Genomic DNA, 22,823 nt, shown 5'->3' on the forward strand with positions numbered 1-22,823 from the left:
GGTTTGATGGATGCAATTTTCAGGTCGTCAGGATAGATTCCTTGTGCTAGTGAACAGTTAATGATGTCTGTCAGAGCGGTAGAGATGGTGTCTGGTATTAGCAGGAGAAGTTTGGATGGGATGTAGTCTGATGGGTGTGATGAGGGTTTCATTTTCTTCAATGCAGCGAGTATCTCTGATATTGAGAATAGTTCGAAGGATTGTAGAGAAGTGTCTTTGTTGTGATGTAAGTATAGGTTTGATGGATCTGAAGTATTCCAGCGTTGCTCTGCCTGTAGCAGTGGAAACCTACGAAAGTAATGTTGCTGTCAGAGCAGACTCTAAATTTAAGAGCCTTGTGAAACTAGGAACCTACATTTAGGGGCTCAGCCCTAGTACATTTTCAAAATTGCCACTTTAGCAGCCTAACTCCCAAACTTAGGCACCTAAGCCCTTTAAAAGCAGCTTCTTTAATTTTACCAGTTATAAGTTAGGAATGATGAAACAAGAGCAGACTGAAAGAAATTGTCAAGTGTGCTAAAGGTGAAATTGGCCTTTTGCCAGATATGTTTTAATATACAATAAAAAAAAATGTTTTTTGAAATTCCTCATTTGTTTAACCCTCTAATTGTTAATTTTTTAGGAAAGGAGGTTTATATGTTTTGCAAAACATAAAGTTGGGTTCAGTTAATTACTGAGTTTTCTTCCCTTTCTTTTAAGGAACTTGTGGACTATTTACGAACCCACTCGCACAGTGCTGTTTACGCCACATCTATGTCTCCCCCTGTGGTACAGCAAATCATTAGGGTGATGAAATGCATCATGGGTCGTGATGGAACCACCATTGGTAAGGCAGTGTTTAATGTATTCTGAAATGTCGTTTTTGAACACAGCCTCAACCAGCTCTCTCAGATCACGTTGTGAGCTCATTGGGGGAAAATTTCATTTGTAGTACTTGTATGTAACTTGTTGATCAGTGTCCTGAACAAAGGGCTATATAAATGCTAAAATAAATAAACTGAGTAAGAGCCATAGCAACCCTATCGCCATGGCCATAGATGCCAGTGCCCAAAAGGTGCCATGGTACTGCTGCTCCTGCTATCGGCACAGATACCTCCTTCCTGCTGTAGGCCCATGCAGTTAAAACCTGAGCTGTTTAAGCCGTGAGGCTGTGTATATGCAGAACTACATGAAGTACAAACAGATCCGGATTTAACCGTGAGGGCCTGAAAAAGAGAGGAGGCATCCAAGCTGGTGGCAACAGCACCATGGGACTTGGAGGAGAGCAGGAGAATAATGGAGACTCAGGGTTTGGGAAGGGGAGAGCAGGGGAAGAATGAGACTTGGGGACTGGTTGGGAGTACAGGAATTCAAGGATCGGGGATGAGTGAGGACTCTGATGAACTGGGACTCCAAGTCTGGGGGGGGGGGGGGGGGGTCAGGGGTAAACTGAGAGGGAGAGCAGGAACTTGGGTGGGGAAGTAAGGACTCTGAAATGGTGGAGGAGGAAGAGCAGAGCAGGAACTTGGGATAGGGGAAAGCAAGGACCCAGAGACTGAGCAGAGATTTGGAACAGATAGTGGGGACTTAGCAATTGGGTGGATATCAGTTAGGGGATGTTAGAGGACTTGAGGGTGTGAGTAAGGGTGTAAGATGGCAGTAAGAGAAGGGGGATGAAGGCTTGAGAGGCTTGAAAGGTAGTATGAATGGCCTAGAGGACTGGAGAGAGGGTGAGGCATTGGAAGGGGAAGGGGGTTGCTGTGAAGGGTTTGAGAGAGTGTGGAAATGGGACCGAGGAGGTGATGAAAGAAGATTAATAGAAGGCTGGGTAGGGGTTAGGAGATAGACGAAAGAGACTGGAGGCTAGAGAGGGAATGAGTAACAGGGAAAGAGCTGGGGCTGGTGAGGGGATGAGAAACAGAGTAAGATACAAGAGAGCTGGGGAAGGGTTTTATTGGTTTATTTATAACATGCCTAACATATAATCAGTTTTTTTACACATACAATTTCACCCGGTGCTTATTTTTATATAGGTGATTTTCTATGTATCCGCTCAATAATTTCTTTTAACAATAATCTTTTATTTTCATATTTCTAACAATTATATAGGAAAAACGGGTGGTGGTTTCATATATTTATAAGCAATCATCCAGGTGCCAATGTTTTCTTATGTAATCATTAACAACCTCCCGCCTCCAATTTTTATTTGAATTTGTTATTAAAATATATTGAGCTGGATCACAGAAGATCAACCCCATTTTTTCATGTTGATTTTTATTTTTTATTCATATTGTTTTAATAAAATCTTCTTTTTGTGACTAGCACTTTTCTATAAATTTTTCAATAAATTTTCTTTTTCAGCCGTCAAAGGAAGAATCACGATTACTTAGCTTTAATGAATGTCTTTTGTACTCCCCCTGTACTGTAATCAGTGCAGAGGGTAGAAATGGGAAACTAGGGAGTGGGCAAAAGACAGAATGGGGGAATAGGAGGCTGGGGAAGGACTGAGGGACAGAGGGGGAATGGGAGGACAAGGGAGGGGATAAGAGTAGGAGATGGAAAGCTGTTAGGTAGATGAGAGATGAATCAAGGAGACTTAAGATTGGAGGGTTAGAGAGGGGGAGAAGGAGAAATGTAGCTATGAATGGATAGAGAGGCAAAAATAGAGAGAAATGGTGAAAAAAGATGAAAAGGAAAGATAAATGTTAGAGACAGATATAGGGAAGGAAGGGAAGAAAACTGGAGCGAGAAAAAATGGCAAAGATACCTTGGAAAAGAGCTTAGGAGAAGACTGAAAAGAGAGACCAGGGCCAAACCAATTAAAATAATATTCAAAAGGATTTGTCTGGCTAACTTCAGGACTTAGCTGAACAAACCTCCAGTGTTACATATGGCCCCCTCCCACCCTTCACTGAACAGCTTAGTTTTAACTGGGCAAGTCATTACATGGCAAAACGTAGCCAGATAAAAAGGGATGTTCCGGGCCATGGTTTCAGTTTATGCAGCTGGTGCTGAATATCAATAGCTGGGTAAAGTTATCAGGATAGTTCTGGTTGGGGGAAAAAAAACCAGTCTTAAAGTTAGCTGGTAACAGCAAAAAAAAAAAAAAAAAAATCAAAATAAACACAACACAAGCAGCTGATCAGCCACAGCGGTGCGCCCCTTTCTCCCAATTCCCTGCAAAGTTTGAAAAGCAGCTGAGGAGAGAGTCCTCCTCCCTCCCAATCTCATGCAGTGTTGTAAAATGATTGGACAGTGAGCTTCCCCTCCCTTCCCATCCCCTGAAATGTTTAAAAAGACATGGCTAGTGAGCCCCCCTCCCTCCTGATCCCCTTACAATGTTCAAAATGTAGCTGAGGAAGGTCCCTTTCCCTCCCCACCGCCTGCAGTGTTTTAAAAGAAGTGGCCAACCAGTCCCGCACCCTCTCTCCACATCCCCCACCATGAATACCCCAACACCTAAAAGTGCCAGTATAAGCCAGCGGGAGAAAGAAAGGGTTTTTTTTTCCTTCTAACACTGGCTTGAATCGTAAATGTCAGGACAGCTGAGAACTGTGCCAGGATTTATACTGCATATATTTACTGCTCTGAACTCTGATTGGACTGACAGGAAAGGACCAATCGGAGGCCAGTGAAGTAAATACATGAATATTAAATGCCGGTCCAGCTCTCAGCTGTACCAGTATTTACTAGTCAAGCCAGCGAGAGAATGGAAAAACTTGTCCTTCTCCCGTTGACTTATTCTGGCACTTTTGGGGGTTGGGGTGTTCATGGTGTGGGATTTGGAGAGAGGGAGAGAGAAAGGGGCAGGCTGGCCACTTCTTCTTATACATTGCAGTGGATTGGGAGAGAAGAGCGGGCCCTCACTCACTACATATTTTTCTTCTGGGGATTAGGGAGGAAGGGGAAAGTGCTGGAAGCTGCTGTGCATTATTGGTTATTTAAAGAAAAAGCCAACATTTAGTAAGCTAGCCAAGGGCAAAGTTTCCCCAATAACTTTATCGGGGTAACTTTAACCAAGTATATTCAGTGGGAGATTTGTTCCGCTGAATATTTGAATACAATTATCCAGGCTAACTTTGATGCTGTGACAAACCCAAATAAATCTCAAAAACGACCACCACAGCAAACAGTGATCCACTGGAATCAGAAACAAATCAAGAGCAGAGAAACTGCTCTATCGCTGTAAATGTATTTTACAATAAATTGCTCAAACAATTTGCTTTATAGAATTTCAATAATGCTCAGTGTACCTACACTCTGTGGAGCTGTTAATTTTCAAAAAAATTGGAAAAACTAAAGAAAAAATATATATTTATAGGAGGAGTGGATGGTTTCATGATGCTGGCCAGCTTACTGAATATTGACCTGTTGACACCCAAATAACAAAGGTAGAAAAGAAAATATTTTATTTTCAAGCTTTAGAAAGTGGAATATGTCAACTTTGGAAAAGCTCAGTATAGGCACAATGCATTTGTATTTCTCTCTTCAGTGTTGTACTGCTCGCAGAGTCTGGCCTCTTTGGGTTTCCATTTCAATTTTTGTCTCATGTTTCTGTTGCTAATTTGTGGTCAATTTATTCAGTATTAGGTAAGGATCAGTTGTGTTCTGCTAATGTGACCAAGGTAAGAGATTCACTAGTGTGTAGTGGCTGTATAGGGATCGATAGCAATCTTGTTTTTCCCAATAGGAATAGTAATATTTGCACTGCTGTCCTTTCCTAGGTAAGGTTGTGGTGTAAATCCTGGGAGTTAGTGCTATTATGGTATAGTAAGGGAATGGTGTCTCTTTCTAGCAGGGTTTTGTGAGGCATCACAATATCCCTAGGAGTGGAGGGAGATCTAGAATCTAATTAGTTTAATATAATGAAAAATCCTGTAATCCATCAAGGCTTAAAAGCACACATTTATTTATTTATTTATTTATTTATTATTTTTACTATACCGGCTTTCATGACATGGATCACATCAAACCGGTTTACATTTAACAAAGTGTGCAAGAAAAGAGGTGAGAATCTGTTTGCTTCCTGGGGTTGTTTTTCAGTACATTTTTCTCACCAATCCATCTCTCAGTAAGAATTCTACAATATAGGACTTTTCCAAAGTTCTGTAACTTAGGATTTTTCCATCGTTTGTTTATAAAGTGATGATTCACTCTAAGTTACTGGCAATGGTCAAGGGGGCTGTGACTTGAGTCTCTGACTCATCTATTCAATGGTCATTTAAGCAACTTTACAATGAGCAGTCTGACAACTTTTCAATCTCACTCTGGTTTTCCTGGGCTGGCAACTGCATTGCCCTCTTTTGTTCTGTTGCAGTTCACTTAAATGATAGCACCCTGAATCTTCAGTGTACGTAAATCTATCTTATACATATTCATTATGGATATCTTGAAAACCAGACTGGGTATGTGTGCTTTCAGGATAGGGTTTGGAACCTCTGCTCTACTGTGTAGTCTGTGGCAGACAGCTGCCAATTTAATTTAATTTAATTTTGATTTATATTGCATCTTTCGTGAATGGTCAGCTGCTTCACATTTGAATGTGTATCTATGGGCTGGTCGCTGCTGGACAGACTGGATGGGCTAATTTGGTCTTTATCTGCCGTCATTTACTATCAGGTCAATCCAGTAAAGTGTGGCCGCGTTTACCCCGCTCCTAACCCGCTTTCTACTCACTTTCCGGCCGCGTTAGCCCTTCCTGCGATCCACAATCCCCTTTAACCTACTCTTACCGCGTCCTTAAACCCTCGGGTAACCCCTTCCGCACACGGCATGTATATTAAATGTAAACGATTGAATTAGCTATTCCCTACCATCCAGTAATGCACGCCTCGACTATCGCTTTTTTACCCTGCCGTTTTGCCGCGCGTTTAACCTGCTAACTTACCGCCTACCCTTACCCCTGCGTTAGAGGCAGGGGTAAGGGTAGGCGGCAAACTTTCCCCCAGCACCCGCTCACCTGCACCCAGGTTACTGTATAGGCACTGTATAGCGCTCTATACAGTAAAATGGGTTGCACGGGCCTAACGCTTCAAAGACGCTTCTTAGACGCAGCTTGCATTTGCAAGCTATTTACATACAGGATCGAGCGGTAGGTGAGTTGGACTGTGCGTGCGGCAACTGCGGGTGCGCCGGGCACTAACGCAGCTCTTCCTACCACTCGTTACTGGATTGACCTGTATGTTACTATGGTTGCTCTGCTACCCCTGTTCTTTTTGCTGATTAGATTAATACTTTTTTTAGTATAATAAAAGTGGCCAAAACTGGTCAAAATATATAGAATATCTATAATGAAGCACCAGGGCCCATAGTTTTAGGATGTAGTGTTTGCAAGACCTTCCTTTTTAAATGGAAAAAAAAAATCCACGAACCAGGAAACACAAAAAAGTCAATTTCATCCAGGTTCTAGATCTTATCTCCCCATTTAGAAACATAGAAACATAACAGTAAAAGAACACTATACTGCCCATCCACACAACTGCTCAGCTCTATAATCCCCACCACTCCCTCAGAGATTCCCTGAGCTCATGCCATACTTTCTTGAATTTGGTCAAGGGGTAGTCGGCTTTGCTGGTGATAGGCCCAGGCAGTTCCATATCCTGAGGGGTGAAGTGAAGAGAAGACAGAGTTTATATCTGAGATATGAGGGCAGGAAGGAAAGTTTTGCTATCCCAATGTTTTGCCTGTTGTGAAGATCTGTGAGCAAAACGACACTTTCCACCAGTAGGGGCCCTCAGCAGGCCATGTGCTGTGCTGCTCAGTTCTCCAAGCCCTATGGTTTGGAGGTCTTGCTTGCCGCCATACTTCCATGCACTGCCACAGGATATAAGCTTGCCTCTTGGTGAGTCAAGTGCCTCAACCTGAACTTGAAGTCCACTGATCCATGTCATGGCCCCTGTTATGCCTGTTCTATCCTTGTGTGGACTGGCCTAAACCTGTAGCCTTCCTGTCTTGTTCTTGTTTGTTATTGCCTTGTTTGTTTCTTGTCTGAGTAAGGTCCTGGTTTTGGCCCTTTTGTTTTGCTTTTGTAACCCCTGTAATGGTAGAACCCGCCAACCATATCTCACATTTCTATTAAAGGTGGAACACTATTATTATGCCATAAGAGGCAAATACCAGTGCAGGGGCAGATTACCGATGATGACCGGCCTGGGGATTCGCCGCCCCGGCCGGCCCAGGAGATACCCCGTGGTCTGCCGAGGGCAGCTCTGTCACAGCCGCGCTCGGCAGACCATGTGACTAGAGCGACCGGCCCACTGGGGGATGCCCGATCCCCCAATAGGCCAATCCGCCCCTGTACCAGTGTTAGTCCTGGGGGAATTCTACACTACTGCGGAGCGCAGAATTTGCACAGATTTCCCCCCTGTGCAGAATTGCCATTTTCTACGCAGAAAATAGCAGAGGAAACCGCCGCGAAGATGAAGGCCCAGGCGTGCCGTTTGCGGCAAAATGGAAGGCCCCCATGTGCCGCGGCGAAGAAGGAAGGCCCCCGTGTGCCATGAACGGTGCACCCGGGCCTTCATCTTCAACGCGAATGGAGCGCGTCCCGTGGCACATGCGATATGCGCTCTGTTCGCAGTGTGCCGGTGAGAGAGAATGTGTGTGTGAGAGAGAGGGGACAGGGTGTGGGGGAGGGGAGGGTGAGAGCATGGGATGTAAGGGGGTGGGGGAGATGCTTGAGTGTGGGTTTCAGAGAGGGAGCCTGGATATAGCCTAGGAAATGGTACACCAGATTTGGCAATTGCATGTCCTCAATGTCCTAGCCACATGGTTACCGAAGATAATAATTTCATTGTCCTCCTGTGATAATCATTTCATTATCCTCCATACTGAACTTCAAAGACCTCAGACGAGCATGCCCTGCTGCCTGGCTGCCAGAACAAGGTGCCATTTCCGCTTCCAGAGAGGTGTCCTCCATTTCACTCCCACTCCCCTCTCCCCTCCTCTCCTCCCTCCTGCACCTGGCCTACAAACTCCCCCTCTGCCATCTCTTTCTATCCCTAGCCTGCATCCTTCTCCCTCCATACTTGCCTGCCTGTCCCCTTCTCCCTTCAGTCTCCTCCTATCCCTTCCTTCCTGTCCCTACTCCTACTCCACCTAGCACCCCTGCCCTCATCCTCCCCCCTCCCCCTACCACCCCTCTTTTCCTGACACCTGTCCCATCCTCTCTACCCATGCCTCACAGTCCACCCTCTCCACTCCTTAACACCATGCCAAACCACTCCTCCTCACCACACCTCACCATTCCTCCTCCGCCTCACCATCACTGTTCCAGCGTCTCACCATCATGTCTTACCCAAACACAAAGACAGACAGACAAACTAACAAAAACTTACACACACAGATCAAGACAATAGACAAAAGGAAAGGGAAGCAGATGACAAATAAGCCACAGGACACCTCACTCAGAACTCACTAAATACCTCCAACCAACTTCCACCAACTCAACAACTCTCTTCTCCTCTCTCCAAATGCCTGGCATACCCTCAAAGAGGCAGCTGCAGGACGCCGGTATATATAAACCAAAATAATAACATGCCACACATAAATCAACGTGCACCGCATAAAATGATGCACTGACGCAATAATATATCTCGCTTCGCAAAAATTGACTCTTGCGATGCGGCACACAGGAAATTAGCCTAATCACGCCTATTTTATTATTGTAGGTGCTATTTCCGTTATATTTATAGCATTTTGATGAATCTTGGCCTTTGTGCCTGATTCACTAAGCCACGTTAGGCTATTTACCACATGAAAAATGCTGTTTTCGCATGGTAAATGGGCTAACATGGGGATAACACAAGATATTTCAAATATTTCACATTTTCTGAGCCCTGGCACTGCACTAAATAATGAGCTTTTTAAATTAGCAAATGCATGCTAATGAGCACATTACTACCCTAAACTATGCTAATCAAATAATGTGGCTTGCTGAAAAATTTGCAAGCTGCGTTATTTGATTAGAAATTAGCTACAGCTCAGAAGTTGTCGCTAATTTTCTATGGGTGCGTTGGGACGTTAATGCTCGTCCCAACGCACCCGTGATCTAACCTCAAAGAAGCCACTTGGCCCTGAGAGCCACCCCCCCCCCCTGCAAGTTGTAAAACTCTGTTTAGACCCACTGTCCCAGTCCCCCGCCACCGTTGCAGGTGGCCTGTAACTGTTTAAAAAAAAAAACACAACAACAACAACAAAAAAAAAAGTAATAAAGCATTTTGTATGCAAGGTGGAAGCCCCACACCCAACTCTGTCTCCTCCCACACTAACAGCCCCCTCCCAGATCCACCTCATTGAAAAAATATGGTCCCTACCCCCCAGGCCTCCTTTTATATAAACAAACCTTCCTGGTGATGTAATAGCCCCCTGACCCTCACCCCTTGGTGACTCACGCAGTATTTTTCGCTCGGGGGGAAAAATACAGCGGCTTAGTGAATGACCTCCTTAGATTGGAAGCCCTCTGAGGATATGGAAATACCTACAGTATCTGCATTAATCTGCTTGAAAGGCAGATGGTAAATCAAATAAATGGCTTGTAGTGACCTTGTCTATGCACATTCACTCAAAACATGCGCTGAGATCATTGAGAAATCGGCAATTCTACTCATGCTAGCAACTTTCTGAAACATATTATTGCCCACTGTAAAAGAACAAAGGTAAAAAATGTTCATGCAACAGCTGGAAATTAAAGAAAGGGCTTGGTTTGCGGTTTTGCACTGGGAACCAGAATCTTTTTTTTTTTTTTTTTTTTAGCCTCCAGGTTGCCGTAGGCCCCAGTTAAGTTCGGCCTCTAGTCTCTTTCTTTTTCTGATTACGTTGCCTGTTTTGTTTCAGGAGCCCAAAGAGTACGTCAACTAGCAGAAAATACCAGATACTTCAGGCAGAGATTACACGAAATGGGATTCATCATTTATGGACATGAGGACTCACCTGTTGTACCTCTGCTCATGTATATGATTAGCAAAATAGCGTAAGTAAGGCTGCAGAGTCTCTTTTTCCCTGGGTGTTCCCGTGTCCTCCTTGGTTTAGAATTCAGCGAGAGTCCTTCAGCCTCTTCTCTCTGGAAAGCTTGGAGCTGGGAGCTTGTCTGAGCCGCCTTTTTTCCTCAAGGCATCGAGCAGCCATGAGAAGTCTTAACTCTTTATTTTCCCTTAGGCCTGCTGCTAATGGACAGCAGATCCAAGGACTCGGGAAAGGAGCAGAATTCCTGTCCCAGCACTTATGAATTAATTTCTTCACTCCATCTCTTCCCTGACTGACCCTTCACTGACAGGTGTAGGGCCCAGTGCCCATTCAGAACTGAGTTTTAGGTTTAAAGTTCCCAGGGTAAACGTACCCAGATAATTTATGAACCGCTCTGCACCGCGGCTTCCATAAACGTATTTGAGTAGGGCTAAATATCGGCTCTACACAGCTGGTTTTAAGTCCTGACCCCGGAACGCCTGTGCGTTCCCTTTTGTTTGTCTGCTTACGTTTTAACCGGGTAATGACTTATCTGGCTAAACTCACCTGTTCAGTGAGGCAGAAAATTAAAAATGTGGTTCCTCTTAGATCTCTTATTTCCCCCAAGTTAGTTCAGGCATTCTTTGTGACTAAGGTACATAATCTGCAGCTCCCCATAAGATCTTATATCCCCCAAATTAGCTCAGGCGTTGCTATGACTGAGGTATACAATGTGCAGCTCCCCATAAGGCCCAGTGTAAGGCATTTTTCCTCAAGCCTGCACCTATTACTGTAGCTTGTTGCCTGGGATTCCTATGGAGCAATCAGTGTCTGCCTGATAGAATAAAGAGATCTCCATTACGAAGTAAGGAGGGGGTGGTCCCTATAATATTGAGATTATAATGCAGACCACCTCCCATCAATTTTGTCTTGGATTTCTCCCCTCAGTTCCTCTCCTGTGACTCTAGTAGAAGCCCAGTCTCGCTAGTCACTTCCTCCTATCATTCTGTGCAGATGCCTGAGCTTTGGCCTACAACCTGGGCTCCTCTCAGACTGGGTTAAATGTTCCCCAGGACCCTTCCACTGGGCCTTTTCCCTTAAATTGCTGCCTGGTTCTTTATGTTGCTAGTCAGTCCAAGTGTAATAAATGATGGCCCTTCCTGAAGAAATTTTTCCCTCTGGCTCCTTGCCATGACTGTTTCTGAGCTCCTTCTCTTTCCTTTTCCTTATGCTTCACCATATTTGCATGCCTTGCTTGGGGGCAGAATTTGGAGTCCCTGTTGTCCTGTCTTACTTCTTCTGTGCAGGGTGTAAAACCCCATCCAAATTACCATCCAACCGTCTCAACCATTTGCTTAAGACAACTTTCACTGTTCATGGCTACAAACCCTTGTAATAGAAGAAATAGCTCACTACCCTCTTTTCCTTCAGTTGTTTTGCCAGGCAAATGTTGGAGAAGAAGATTGGCGTTGTCGTGGTTGGGTTTCCGGCTACTCCCATCGCAGAAACCAGAGCTCGATTTTGTGTATCCGCAGCACACACGCGGGAAATGTTGGATGAGGTAAGAGTCAGCAGCTGTGCAAGTGAATGTAAGGTGTGGGCAGCATCAGCGGTTCACGCAGGGAATAAAAGTTATTAGATGTCGGGTCACTAACTCTGGAACTTTACTATTTTTCTTTCTCAATTCACTTTAATTCAAAAGGATCATTTACTGTAGGCGTGATGTTGTGTTTTAATTCTAAAGGCATTCTCATCTGTGGTTCCATCTGGCTTTCCAGATATCCACAATGAAAATACTTGAGAGAATCTGGATGGCTCTCCTGAAATCAGGCTGGCTAAGTGATCAGCTTACAATCCCACTAGTCTAGAGTCTCGACCTTCTCCATCTTGTATCAATGTTTCAGAAAATACTAACTGACAAAAAGTGTGCGTGTTACAATCTCTTCAGAGGGGGAAGGGGCAATTTTCAGACTGCAAGGTCCAAAGGTACCTGTACTTTTAATCTGCAGACTTTGCACCAAAATATGCGCATATGTTCCCTTTGAAACTTGCCGCAGGTGCAAAGCCCTTCTGGATTTTTGCACCTGCTTTTTGCGTGAGTATATTTTTCATGGAAAATAGCACGTATAGATTTGAATCTACACATTACGCGTGATATTTTCTACCCTGCCCCCCCCCCCCCCATCCAGGGGCACCTCCTCCCAAATGTGGCTAAATGTATGTTTGTTGTGGAATCCCCTGTGTACTTTTGGGTATATCATAGGAGGGCAATTTTAAGATAGCCAATTTATGCACATAAATCACTGTCTGCCTGTATAAATGACTTTCAAAATTGACTTGCCATTCATTAATAAAAAGGGTTTGCTTTTCGTTTTCTTGTGTTTTTGACCCAGCAGTTTCCTCCTCCTCCTTTTGGGCCTCCTGCTCAATCAGAACCAGTCTCCACTGGGCTGTGGTGCCATGAGCCTTTGTTCAAACCCACCCAAGGGTTTTTTCCATATCTTATATCCCCTCCCAATTCACTTAGCCTAGCAGTTGCTTGATGAAAGACAGTGCCAGGGTCGGTGCCCTGACACCAAGGAGGCCTGCAGTGCCTTCTCTACAACTATCTACACACATTTCTCCAGTTCCTCCTTGAATATCACTGATGCCAAGACCGACTGGGAGGCAGGAGACATGACCACATCCTCTTTGGAACCCAGAGGAGGATCAGTGGCTGACACTAGGAATGGTGGAGACCATGGTGAAACCCCCAGATAACTTGGAAGATAAGCTGTCCTCACTGCGAGATTGCTTCTGGGGTTTCTCAGCCAAAGTTGTATCATCCACATGCTCGGCAACATGCATCAACGGGGACGGATGCTGATGCTTCTTTGGCATCTCTCGATGCTTGGCATCGGTCATCCCCAGTGCTGAGGGCAAGGAAAAGGAACCTGATGGCTTCTTTGACCGAGAAGAGGTTGATGATGGCCTGTCTCCATTGTTTCTACCAGCCTTCAATGTCGAGGGAATTGATGGCCCCCTCGATGCTGACAACTTGATGGCCATCAGTGCAGCTCTGAGGTCCTTCGATGTCTCTTATGTTGATGCCGATGCTGATGGATCAGTCTTCCAGTGCCCAAATAGACATTCCATCAAAGTGGGACCAGCATCCTTTTGGGGTCATCTGGGTGCACTTATGGTAATCCTGGATGTCATGTGATGCTACCAAGCAGATGACACATCTATCATGGGGATCCATGATAGATATGTTCCTCATTCATCGGGAGGCTTTGCTGGAACCCAGAAGACATACCAATTCGAAATTAAAGGGATGATAAATTGAATTCAGTGGCGGTGGCAATTGATGGCTGATGAGCACCAAAAGCACCGCTGCCTGGAGGGAAATGATCGCAAAAGAAAACTTAGAGAAATACTGAAAAAGCTACCTAGGGGCACAACAGAAAATCCCAAAGAGAGACTCAAGGAAAAAACTGAGACCATGGGCCTCGCGGAAAAAGAAAGACGGACGGGACCCCGTGTGCCCACGTGGTATAATGCATGCATGGGCATGCTCAGTGAAGCTCAAAGTTCTAGAAAGTTTGATATAAGATGATATCACCTATGTGTGAGGACTGACATCCTGCTGCCCTCAAAGAACACCTGTTACAAGTAAGCAACTCTGCTTTACTTGGTTAGACCCTGATTTTATCATAGTCTGGGTCCTGGTACCCTTTGCCTTCCATTTGGTCCCCTTTCTCCAGTAGGCTTAAGGAGACTTTTTGACCTAGCCAACTTAAAAAAATCTCTATATTATTATACATTATTTTTTAAATTGTATTGTTTATATTTCTCACATCACTTCAGAGAGTATTTTCACCTCAGATGACATTTGAAGTGAACTAGGAGGCAGTACCTATCTAACTTGAAGAGTTACAATCCCATAAGAATGCAGTTGAAAGGAAAGTGTTGTGGCTAACAAGTGGAACACTAGCACCATGGGGTAATAATAACACTGATGATCACAGTGATTATGAACTATTAAATACTTACCCAGAAAATTATGTAAGCAAAGACTATAAATTAATATTCATTACTCTGCAGAACACTAAAAAGCTAAAGATTTGTGTGGCAGCTTTATGTAAAGTCATGGAGCTGCCAGCAGAGGCCACTGGTGAGCTGCAGCTTTGAGCTGTCTGTAGTGGATAGGATGCCAAGAGAACTTTCCAGTCAATGAGCGATGAGAATCCAGAGGGCCATCCACATCTTATAATCAGAAGCTAAACAGAATGTTCAGTTGCATTCTCAACAGTCTGATTGGTTGAAACACAGGGCATTAATTAATTCCTTAGACATGCCGTTTTATTAACTCAGATATGCAGAACATTTGTGTCATGTCTCTCTTTTTCTGAAAAATTATTTTTAAAAATCTCTAACCCCCCCTGAACATTTTTGAAGGTGGGGAAATATAAAAACTGTAAATAAATACTCATTTTTTACCTTTTTAGAAAGTTGAGAGGTATGTAAACAGTAAGGTGCTTTCTAAATTTAGTTCTGTGACAAGAAAGCAGTAGTCATAGAAGGGAAATGCAAAACTGATAAATGATAATTTTTGGGAGTGTGTCAAAACCAGTATTGTGTATGGGGAGGTATTATATGTTGAGAATAGTATGTTCTATTATTACTCGCTTGCGCAGAGAATTTCAGTTTGGAATGTTTTATATAATGTAACTAACATCTGCATGAAGAATTTTAGTGGAGAATTCTGTATTTAATGTTTACTTAATGTAAACTTTTGAATTGTACATCATGAAATAGATTTAGCATATTACACAACAAAAAAAAAGAAGCAAAAGACATAATATAATCAAAACACAAGAACTATAAATGGTGTTATATAAAGTATAGAAAATTCATATAGTAAGTACAAGGTCACCTGCTAAAGCATAGAATATGCTTATGTATGTATGATAGACACATATTGCCCATACATTATTAAGTCATTTGATTGGCTAAGGGCGTAATATGTACATCAGTATCCAATAAATGCACAGAAACAGGTTCTAACTTGTAAGAGCACATAACCTCCCAGGACAGTACTCCAATGTCACTGGTTATCATTATGACAACTCATTTGCCTCAAACATCAAACGTGAGTGACAGATAGCTTATTAATTAGAGCTGACATATTCCAATGGTGTTTCAGGTCCTGAATGCCCTGGATGAATTGGGAGATTTCAACCAGCTGAAACATTCTAGGCATACCAAGTCCTCTCGTCCTGAGCTCTACGATGAAACGAGCTATGAGCTGGAAGACTGAGCAACCATCTGTGCACCAAGATGAAACTTGAAAGGAAAACTAAGAAATAGGAATGCATTTGTTCTCTAGGGACCAAACAGGTCAAAATGAAATCATGTCACATGTGTTACAGTTGAGGGAGTTGCTGTTGAGTAGCCCACATTGTTGCAAGGTATACTCTCACTTTAATACAACGCATGTCTTGTAGCCAAGTTTCAAAAATAGCCTGAAAGACCCATGAAAGTAGCTTTGAATATTTGCACCTATATTGGTGGCCAATCTGGTGTAAAAGAGCACATGCGCATTTCAAAATTCAGGAGTCAATTTTAAGACCCGCTCGCCTGCGTCCATGTGCGCGGTTCCTGGTGTGCGCACATGGATGCATTGACTTTTATAACATGCGTGCAGGGCCCAGCCACGCGTGTAACCCCTGAATTTTGCGTGTGCAGGGCTTTTAAAATTTGGGCTTAAATGTGCTTGCCCTGTTTACTTCCCCGAGAATGCCGCTTTATAATCCGGCCAAAAGTGCACATGCTTTGAAGGCCCAGGCTAATTTATGTCCTCTCTGAAGGGGCCAGGTTTTGAACCAGTGCAATCTGCCTGGGTAAACACCTCTGCAAGGAAATTTTCAAAGCCATTTACCTGGGGAGATGGCCCTGGCTGAAAATAGCCCTCCTCTGGCCTGTTTCCATAGTGTACACTCTGCAGCAGATTTTAAAAAAGTACTTTTGTTCGCGCAACCAAGGCTGCGCAAAATCGGCAGCCTAGGGGCGCTGAGCCGCGCAACCTGCCTCCGCTCCCTCCGAGGCCGCTCCGAAATTGGAGTGGCCTCGGAGGGAACTTTCTTTCCGGTGCCCCCCACCTTCCCTTTCCTTCCCCTAACTAACCCGCCCCCCGGCCCTAACTAATTCCCCCCACCTACCTTTATTTCAAAAGTTACGCATGCCCAAGGCAGGCTTAACTTGCGCACACCGGCGCGCCATGTTCCAGTCCGGGGGCTGGTCCGGAGGCCGCGTCCATGCCCCCGGAACACCCCTGGGCCGGAACCACGCCCACAGCCCCGCCCTGGAACGCTCCCCGATGACATGCCTCTGACACGCCCCCCCAGGAAAGCCCCGGGACTTATGCGCGTCCTGGGGCTTACGTGCACCGCCGAGCCTATGCAAGATAGGCTCGGCACGCGCAGGGGATGGAAGGGGCAGCTTTTCAGGGGTTACGCGCGTAACCCTTTGGAAATCTGCCCCTCTGTTAATTGGGTTAAAGAGAGGCATTCCTGGGGACAGTGAGGTGCTGTTTAATCTCCCCCACACACATCCTCCCGCTACCCGCATAGATAGGTGCCAAGTGTGCGGGTGCTTTCAGCATGCTTATTCTACATTAGCTAATTTTCAAGAAGAAAGTACTTGCATGGTTTCTCCCTCAGAATTAGCTGCAAATGTGTGTAGTGTACTCTGCGTCTGTGTGGGCTATTTGAAAATGTTATGTTTACAGATATGAGACTTACTTATGAACTAAATGTGCTAATATTGGTGTGCATGATGTATATTGGATTATGTTACTACAGTCTGTTGGTTTGTGTGCAAAACTGATTCCTTTCTTCTTTGTACCAAACAGTTTCTTTGAATGATTTCACTGTATTTATGACATATTGGGTTTTCATGACAAATTCATTAATGTCCGAGTGTACAGTAATTGATGCTTTCATTTTTATTCTTCCTCTCACAGTAGTCTGAGAGACCTGCTGCTCATGTTGCTCTGTATGATGAAGCCCACTGTATGTATTCTCTGTTAGCCTCTGAAGAATAGAAGTATAGTAGCTTGGTATAAGTTAGAAGCTATTGCCCGCCATTGGAGAAAATGCTCACTTTGATCTCCCTACATTTGCTGAGCACCTCAGCATTCTCTGAGAACAAACAAGATGCTAAGTCCTCACACGTGGGGTAACGTCATCTGACGGAGCCCAGTGCTGGAAGATTACTTAAAAGCTGGTAGAAGCTTTCAGCATGCTCATCTGAGCATGTGCGGTCTGACCCACTTCACTGCATTACATGAGGCTCCCTCGGTTTTCGTTTTTCTGTTGAACCATTTGGTCATAGTTTCTCTTTCTCTCTGCTTCTCAAGTTGGGTAAGTTCCCAAAGTGGTAGAAGTAATCTTTTGCATGGGGCCTCAGTCTTTTTTTCCCCTCTTAGCCTCTCTACATAGGTTTTTCACTCATTTCAAAGTTTCCTTTATTTTTCACCAGCTACCAGGTGTACCAACATCAGGGTATCAATCAGGAGTTTTTGTACAATTGAACTATTTGATTTTTCCTTCTTGGTTTTTTCGTCTTTGCCTCAAAACAAGAAGGCAAATAGCTTTAACAAGTGCCCCTGATACAAACGCATTCGGGTAGATTTTCAAAAAGCGCGATTTGGCGTACTTTTGTTGGCGCATCAGGCGCAAACAAAAGTACGCTGGATTTTAGTAGATACGCGCGTAGCCGCTAAAATCCTGGATCGGCGCGCGCAAGGCTACCGATTCCGTATAGCCGGCGCGCGCCGAGCCGCGCAGCCTACCTCCGTTCCCTCCGAGGCCGCTCCGAAATCGGAGCGGCCTCAAAGGGAACTTTCTTTTGCCCTCCTCTCACCTTCCCCTCCCTTCCCCTACTTAACCCACCCCCCCGGCCCTGTCTAAACCCCCCCCTTACCTTTGTCAGGGGATTTACGTCTCCCTCCGGGAGACGTAAATCCCCGCATGCCAGCGGGCCGCTAGCACGCCGGGACGCAACCTGGGGGCGGGTCCGGAGGGTACAGCCACACCCCCGGGCCATAACCACGCCCCCGGACCCGCCCCGAAACGCTACGTCCCGCCCCGAAAACGCCGCGCGGATCGGACACACCCCCTCGGAAAACCCCGGGACTTACGCGAGTCCCGGGGCTCTGCGCGCGCCGGTAGGCCTATGTAAAATAGGCGCACCGGCTCGCAGGGCCCTGCTCGCGTAAATCCAGGCGGATTTACGCGAGCAGGGCTCTTAAAATCTGCCCCATTATGTTTATCATTGTTCCCCATGATAGATGTGTGCTTTGCCTAGAGGAGGGCCACAATATAACAGGATGATCCCTGTGTGAGAAGATGACCCCCTAGAGGATGTCATTCCCGGCTGAAGCTAAGAATGTCGAGTCTAGCCCATTAGCATCAAGGAATGCAGAAGATGTACTGACTCCTGGCAGGAGGGAGAGCATCAGTCCCCTTCAACATGGAACATCTGTAAAGACTATAGAGACTGACCATTGTCTAGCTCCTCCCACCCCAAGAAAACACAGAGTTCCACTTTTTCACTGCTCGCATGGAGGTGTTCTGATGACATGCATCGGAAGAAGGACAAGAAGCAGCAGTAGTGATTTCTATTAATGTGCAATGCTGGGAGCGGGGATATTCTTGCTGCTGCCTTGAATCCTCCAAATATTTCTGTAGAGAGGATACCTCATCCTTGCACCATTCCAAGGGTCCAGATGCCAACCACCAATCTTCCTCAAACTAGGCATCCAGCAGAGGAGCTCCAGTACCAGCTCCCAGTGGGGCATCAAATACTGCCACACCGATATTGATTTCCAGTGCAGAAGAACATAAGAACTTGCCACACTGGGTCAGACCAAGGGTCCATCAAGCCCAGCATCCTGTTTCCAACAGTGGCCAATCCAGGCTATAAGTACCTGGCAAGTACCCAAACACTAAGGGGTAGATTTTCAAAGGGCTCTTCAAAGGGGCCCGGCCACATACATAAACCCCGGTACGCACATAAGTGCCTCTTTGAAGGGGCGGGCCAGGGGGGGGCATGTTCTGGGGGGACGGGCCGGGACAACGCCATTGATTGCTGTCCCAGAGCCTCATGTGCTGGCTGGCTGCCAGCGCACGCAACTTACTTCATGTCAGGCCCTGAAGTAAGTATAAAAACAAAAAAACCCAGTTAGATAGGTAGGGTTTAGGGAGTGGGGAGGAAAGGTGAACAAAGGTTAGGTAGGGAGGTAGGGAAGTTCCCTCCCAGTCCGCTCCTTACTTGGAATGGACTGGGAGGGAACTGAGGAAGGCTGAAATGCATCACCGTGCGAACTTTGCAGAAATCCTCCCCCCCCCCCCGCCCCTTGCACGCAACACCCACACATACGTATGCAGATTATAAAATCTGGCGCGCATGTGCGTGTGGCCAAATATTTTATAACATGCACGCTCATGTTATAAAATCGCCGCGCACCAGGAAGCACGTGCACATGGGTGTGTGCGCGCAGCTTTGAAAATCTACCCTTAATTAGATCCCATGCTACTGATGCCAGTAATAGCAGAGGCCATTCCCTAAGTCTATTTGATTAATAGTAGTTAATGGACTTCTCTTCCAAGAACTTATCCAAACTTTTTTTAAACACAGCTATACTAACTGCACTAACCACAACTTCTGGCAACAAATTCCAGATTTTAATTGTGCGTTGAGTGAAAAAGAATTTTCTCCAATTAGTTTTAAATGTGCTACTTGCTAACTTCTATTATCCAAAAGAGTAAATAACCGCTTCACATCTACCTGTTATAGACCTCTCATGATCTTAAGGACCTCTATCATATCCCCCCTCAGTCGTCTCTTCTCCAAGCTGAACAGCCCTAACCTCTTCAGCCTTTCCTCATAGGGGAGCTGTTCCATCCCCTTTATCATTTTGGTCTTCCTTCTCTGTACTTTCTCCAATGCAACTATATCTTTTTTGAGATGTGGCACCCAGCATTGCACACAGTATTCAAGGTGTGGCCTCACCATGGAGCAATACAGAGGCATTATGACATCCACCGTTTTATTTGCCATTCCCTGCCTAATAATTCTTAACATTCTGTTTGCTTTTTTGACCACAACAGTACACTGAGCCGACGATTTCAATGTATTATCTACTGTGAAGCCTAGATCTCTTTCCTGGGTAGTGACTCCTAAGATAGTACCTAACATTGTGTAACTATAACAAGGATTATTTTTTACATCTTTGAGAGTCTTAGCCTTCTTTCTAGAGCAGACTAAAGCCCTTAGATAGTCCATCCAGCTTTTTGTTTTTGGGTCAGACCAAGGGTCCATCAAGCCCAGTATCCTGTTTCCAGCAGTGGCCAATCCAAGACACATATACCTGGCAAGTACCCAAACATTAGATAGATCACAACCTACTATTGCGTATTATTACATGGAGTTCCCTGCACACATTACATTTATTTACTTAAATATTTTAAATTTATTTTTTTCAGCTTATACAGAACAACTATTCTAAGTGGATTAAATTCCAGTATTGCTTGGACAGGGACTTCCGACCTCACAGTAGGTTTGGCCAGTCTTTCCTACAGAGTCTCTTTGAGGTATAGGACCTAGCTCTATCCACCACAGGAGCTGTTATCCTGTTTTCTAGGCTGTCCCCATTAAAAAAAAATAGACAACAATAAAATGGCTTGTTGCTCCCAAAAATAGTTTTTACTTGTTGGCATTATTTTTCTGAAGTTATTTTCCCCTTTTTCATTCAGGGCAGTCTGTAACTAGTGAATCCCCATGTGTGAGGATTTAGCATCCTGCTTGTCCTCAGAGAAGACAAAGTTGCTTACCTCAGAACATAAGACGCACCAGCTGGGTTAAACCAAGGTCCATGGAGCCCAGCATCTTGTTTCCAACAATGGCCCAGTCCAGGTCACAAGTACCCATCAGATCCCCAGTAGTTGATCTATTTCTTGCACCACATCTGTTGTCCTCAGAAAATACCTCTAAGAGGTGTTTGACAGCAGGATGTAAGCCCTCATGGAGCCTACTCACCTCCCTTTGGAGTTGGTTTCTCCAAATTTTACCTTTATCTATTTTATGGACTGAGGGGGCTTGGTATGATGAGAGTTGAACCCTACATGCTCAGATGAGCATGCTAAAAACGTCTAGAAGCTTTTAAGTAATCTTCCTGCACCAGATACTGTTGGATGACATCACCCCATGTGTAATAACTTACATTCCGCTGTCCTCAGAGAACACCTGTTACAGGTAAGCAACTGTTCTACTTTTCCAGGCCCTTTCATTTCTCAATATAGGTAGGTAGAGACATTAAAGAGTGTAACAGTTATCGCTTTGTGCTAAAGGATATCAAAGGCACTCTTGGCTCTCTTTCTCTTAAGTGCAGTACACCTCAGTGCTGGACAAGTAGCAAACAGCAGCTTGTCTCTGCAGGATCTTCATGTAGGTGATAAATAGGAAGTTAAATGAAACAAGGACATAGTTCCATCAAGCAGCAGTCATGGCATTCTACAGCAGGGAACCAAAACGCATGACTGGAAACATTTTGCCTCGTGGCATAGCACGTACATTTGCTGCCCACCCCTAGAAGTATAATGTTTTCAAAATTATTAATTGCCATTATTCATTATAAGATTGTGAAAAATTAAAGTTACAAGATACAGTGTTTTGATTTAATAAATGGACAGCTATGGGAAATAAAATCATACAAGGAACCTCAGTCAGAGAAGCACTGGAGATTACAAGGAACCTCAGTCAGAGAAGCACTGGAGATGGTTGTCCCTCCCCAAAGGCTGAGTGCCCTCTCAAGAACTGTGCCTGATGAGAACTTGTTTGATTTTTAGTTGTTAGTGTTACGGAAACAAGCTGTAGAGCAACAGCTACAAACACTTTGTTGTTGTCAGGATGACCATGTAGATTAAAACAGCAACAACCTTATGTGAGCTCAGCCTACGGTAGATTTGAGACACCTCTCATTCCCAGTTCTATTAGATTGAAAATGGAGGGTGCATCATCTCCTTTGCAGGTCTTTTTACACCCTTATGGCTCATTTTGACATACATGCTCAAGCTTCTTCACTATTCTCTGCAAGGTCCTTCACTGTCTAAATATCTTTGAGCATCAAGAAAATTAGCTGGTGTTAGATTCTCTAGGGTTGGATGTCACAGTGAAATAGTTGAACCAGTGATGGGTGAGAGACTGATGCGGTAGGGAATTGAAGCGTGCCAGACTGGAAAATGGAAGCTATTGTCAGTACTAAATCCTCCTTTCTTTTTTATTATGCTAAGCCTTAACCCTTTAACTTGTACTGTTTTGTTTTGTTTTGTTATGATTTAGAATGTAAAGTGATCTGCTTTGAAGTGGCTGATCAGCCACCAAAGTTGGAATAACAAATCCTAAATTAAATTATTTATCTTTGCCTAACAATTTGTGGCAATGCTGTCTAATGTCTGCTAGGAGCTCATTCTTACAACAGGATGGATGAGTGGTAGTTCTCATTCATGCCAGGATCTCAGAATCATTGTGAAGTAACACAGCCAAGTGAGTAGACAAATGCAGAGAATTTCCTTGATCTGTTCTAAGGATCAGCCCTGCTTCTTTTGGCAGCAATTAGTATGGAAATTACTATTTTTACCAATATGAAAATGTTTTTCATGCAAATCAATATGTCATATCATCAATAGCAAGGCAATGTTGTGTACACAAACCAACATAAATCATCAAAGGTCTGATTTAGCAAAGTTTTTTTCCCATAGGCCACAAATGGATCTTTCTCAGATCAGGATCTGAGTCTATGCCAGAGTAGCAAACCGTTAGTCTGTCTCCAGCTGCTATTTATGTTGCTGATATTTAGG

The 22,823-nt window shown here is 44.5% G+C and overlaps 1 protein-coding gene across 1 annotated transcript in view; it reads left to right on the forward strand.

Moving 5' to 3' along the window:
* LOC115086982 (serine palmitoyltransferase 3-like) overlaps positions 1-16,018 on the forward strand; it is a 189,075-nt gene extending 173,057 nt beyond the window's left edge. Inside the window, exons 9-12 of the mRNA XM_029593552.1 lie at positions 700-826; positions 9,814-9,949; positions 11,353-11,482; positions 15,107-16,018. Of these exons, the coding sequence (XP_029449412.1) occupies positions 700-826; positions 9,814-9,949; positions 11,353-11,482; positions 15,107-15,220 (507 nt within the window). The 3' untranslated portion in view covers positions 15,221-16,018. The remainder of the gene's footprint in view (positions 1-699; positions 827-9,813; positions 9,950-11,352; positions 11,483-15,106) is intronic.
* Positions 16,019-22,823: the final 6,805 nt, after the last annotated feature.

Source organism: Rhinatrema bivittatum, chromosome 3 (genome assembly GCF_901001135.1).
Source record: "Rhinatrema bivittatum chromosome 3, aRhiBiv1.1, whole genome shotgun sequence".
NCBI lineage: Eukaryota > Metazoa > Chordata > Amphibia > Gymnophiona > Rhinatrematidae > Rhinatrema > Rhinatrema bivittatum.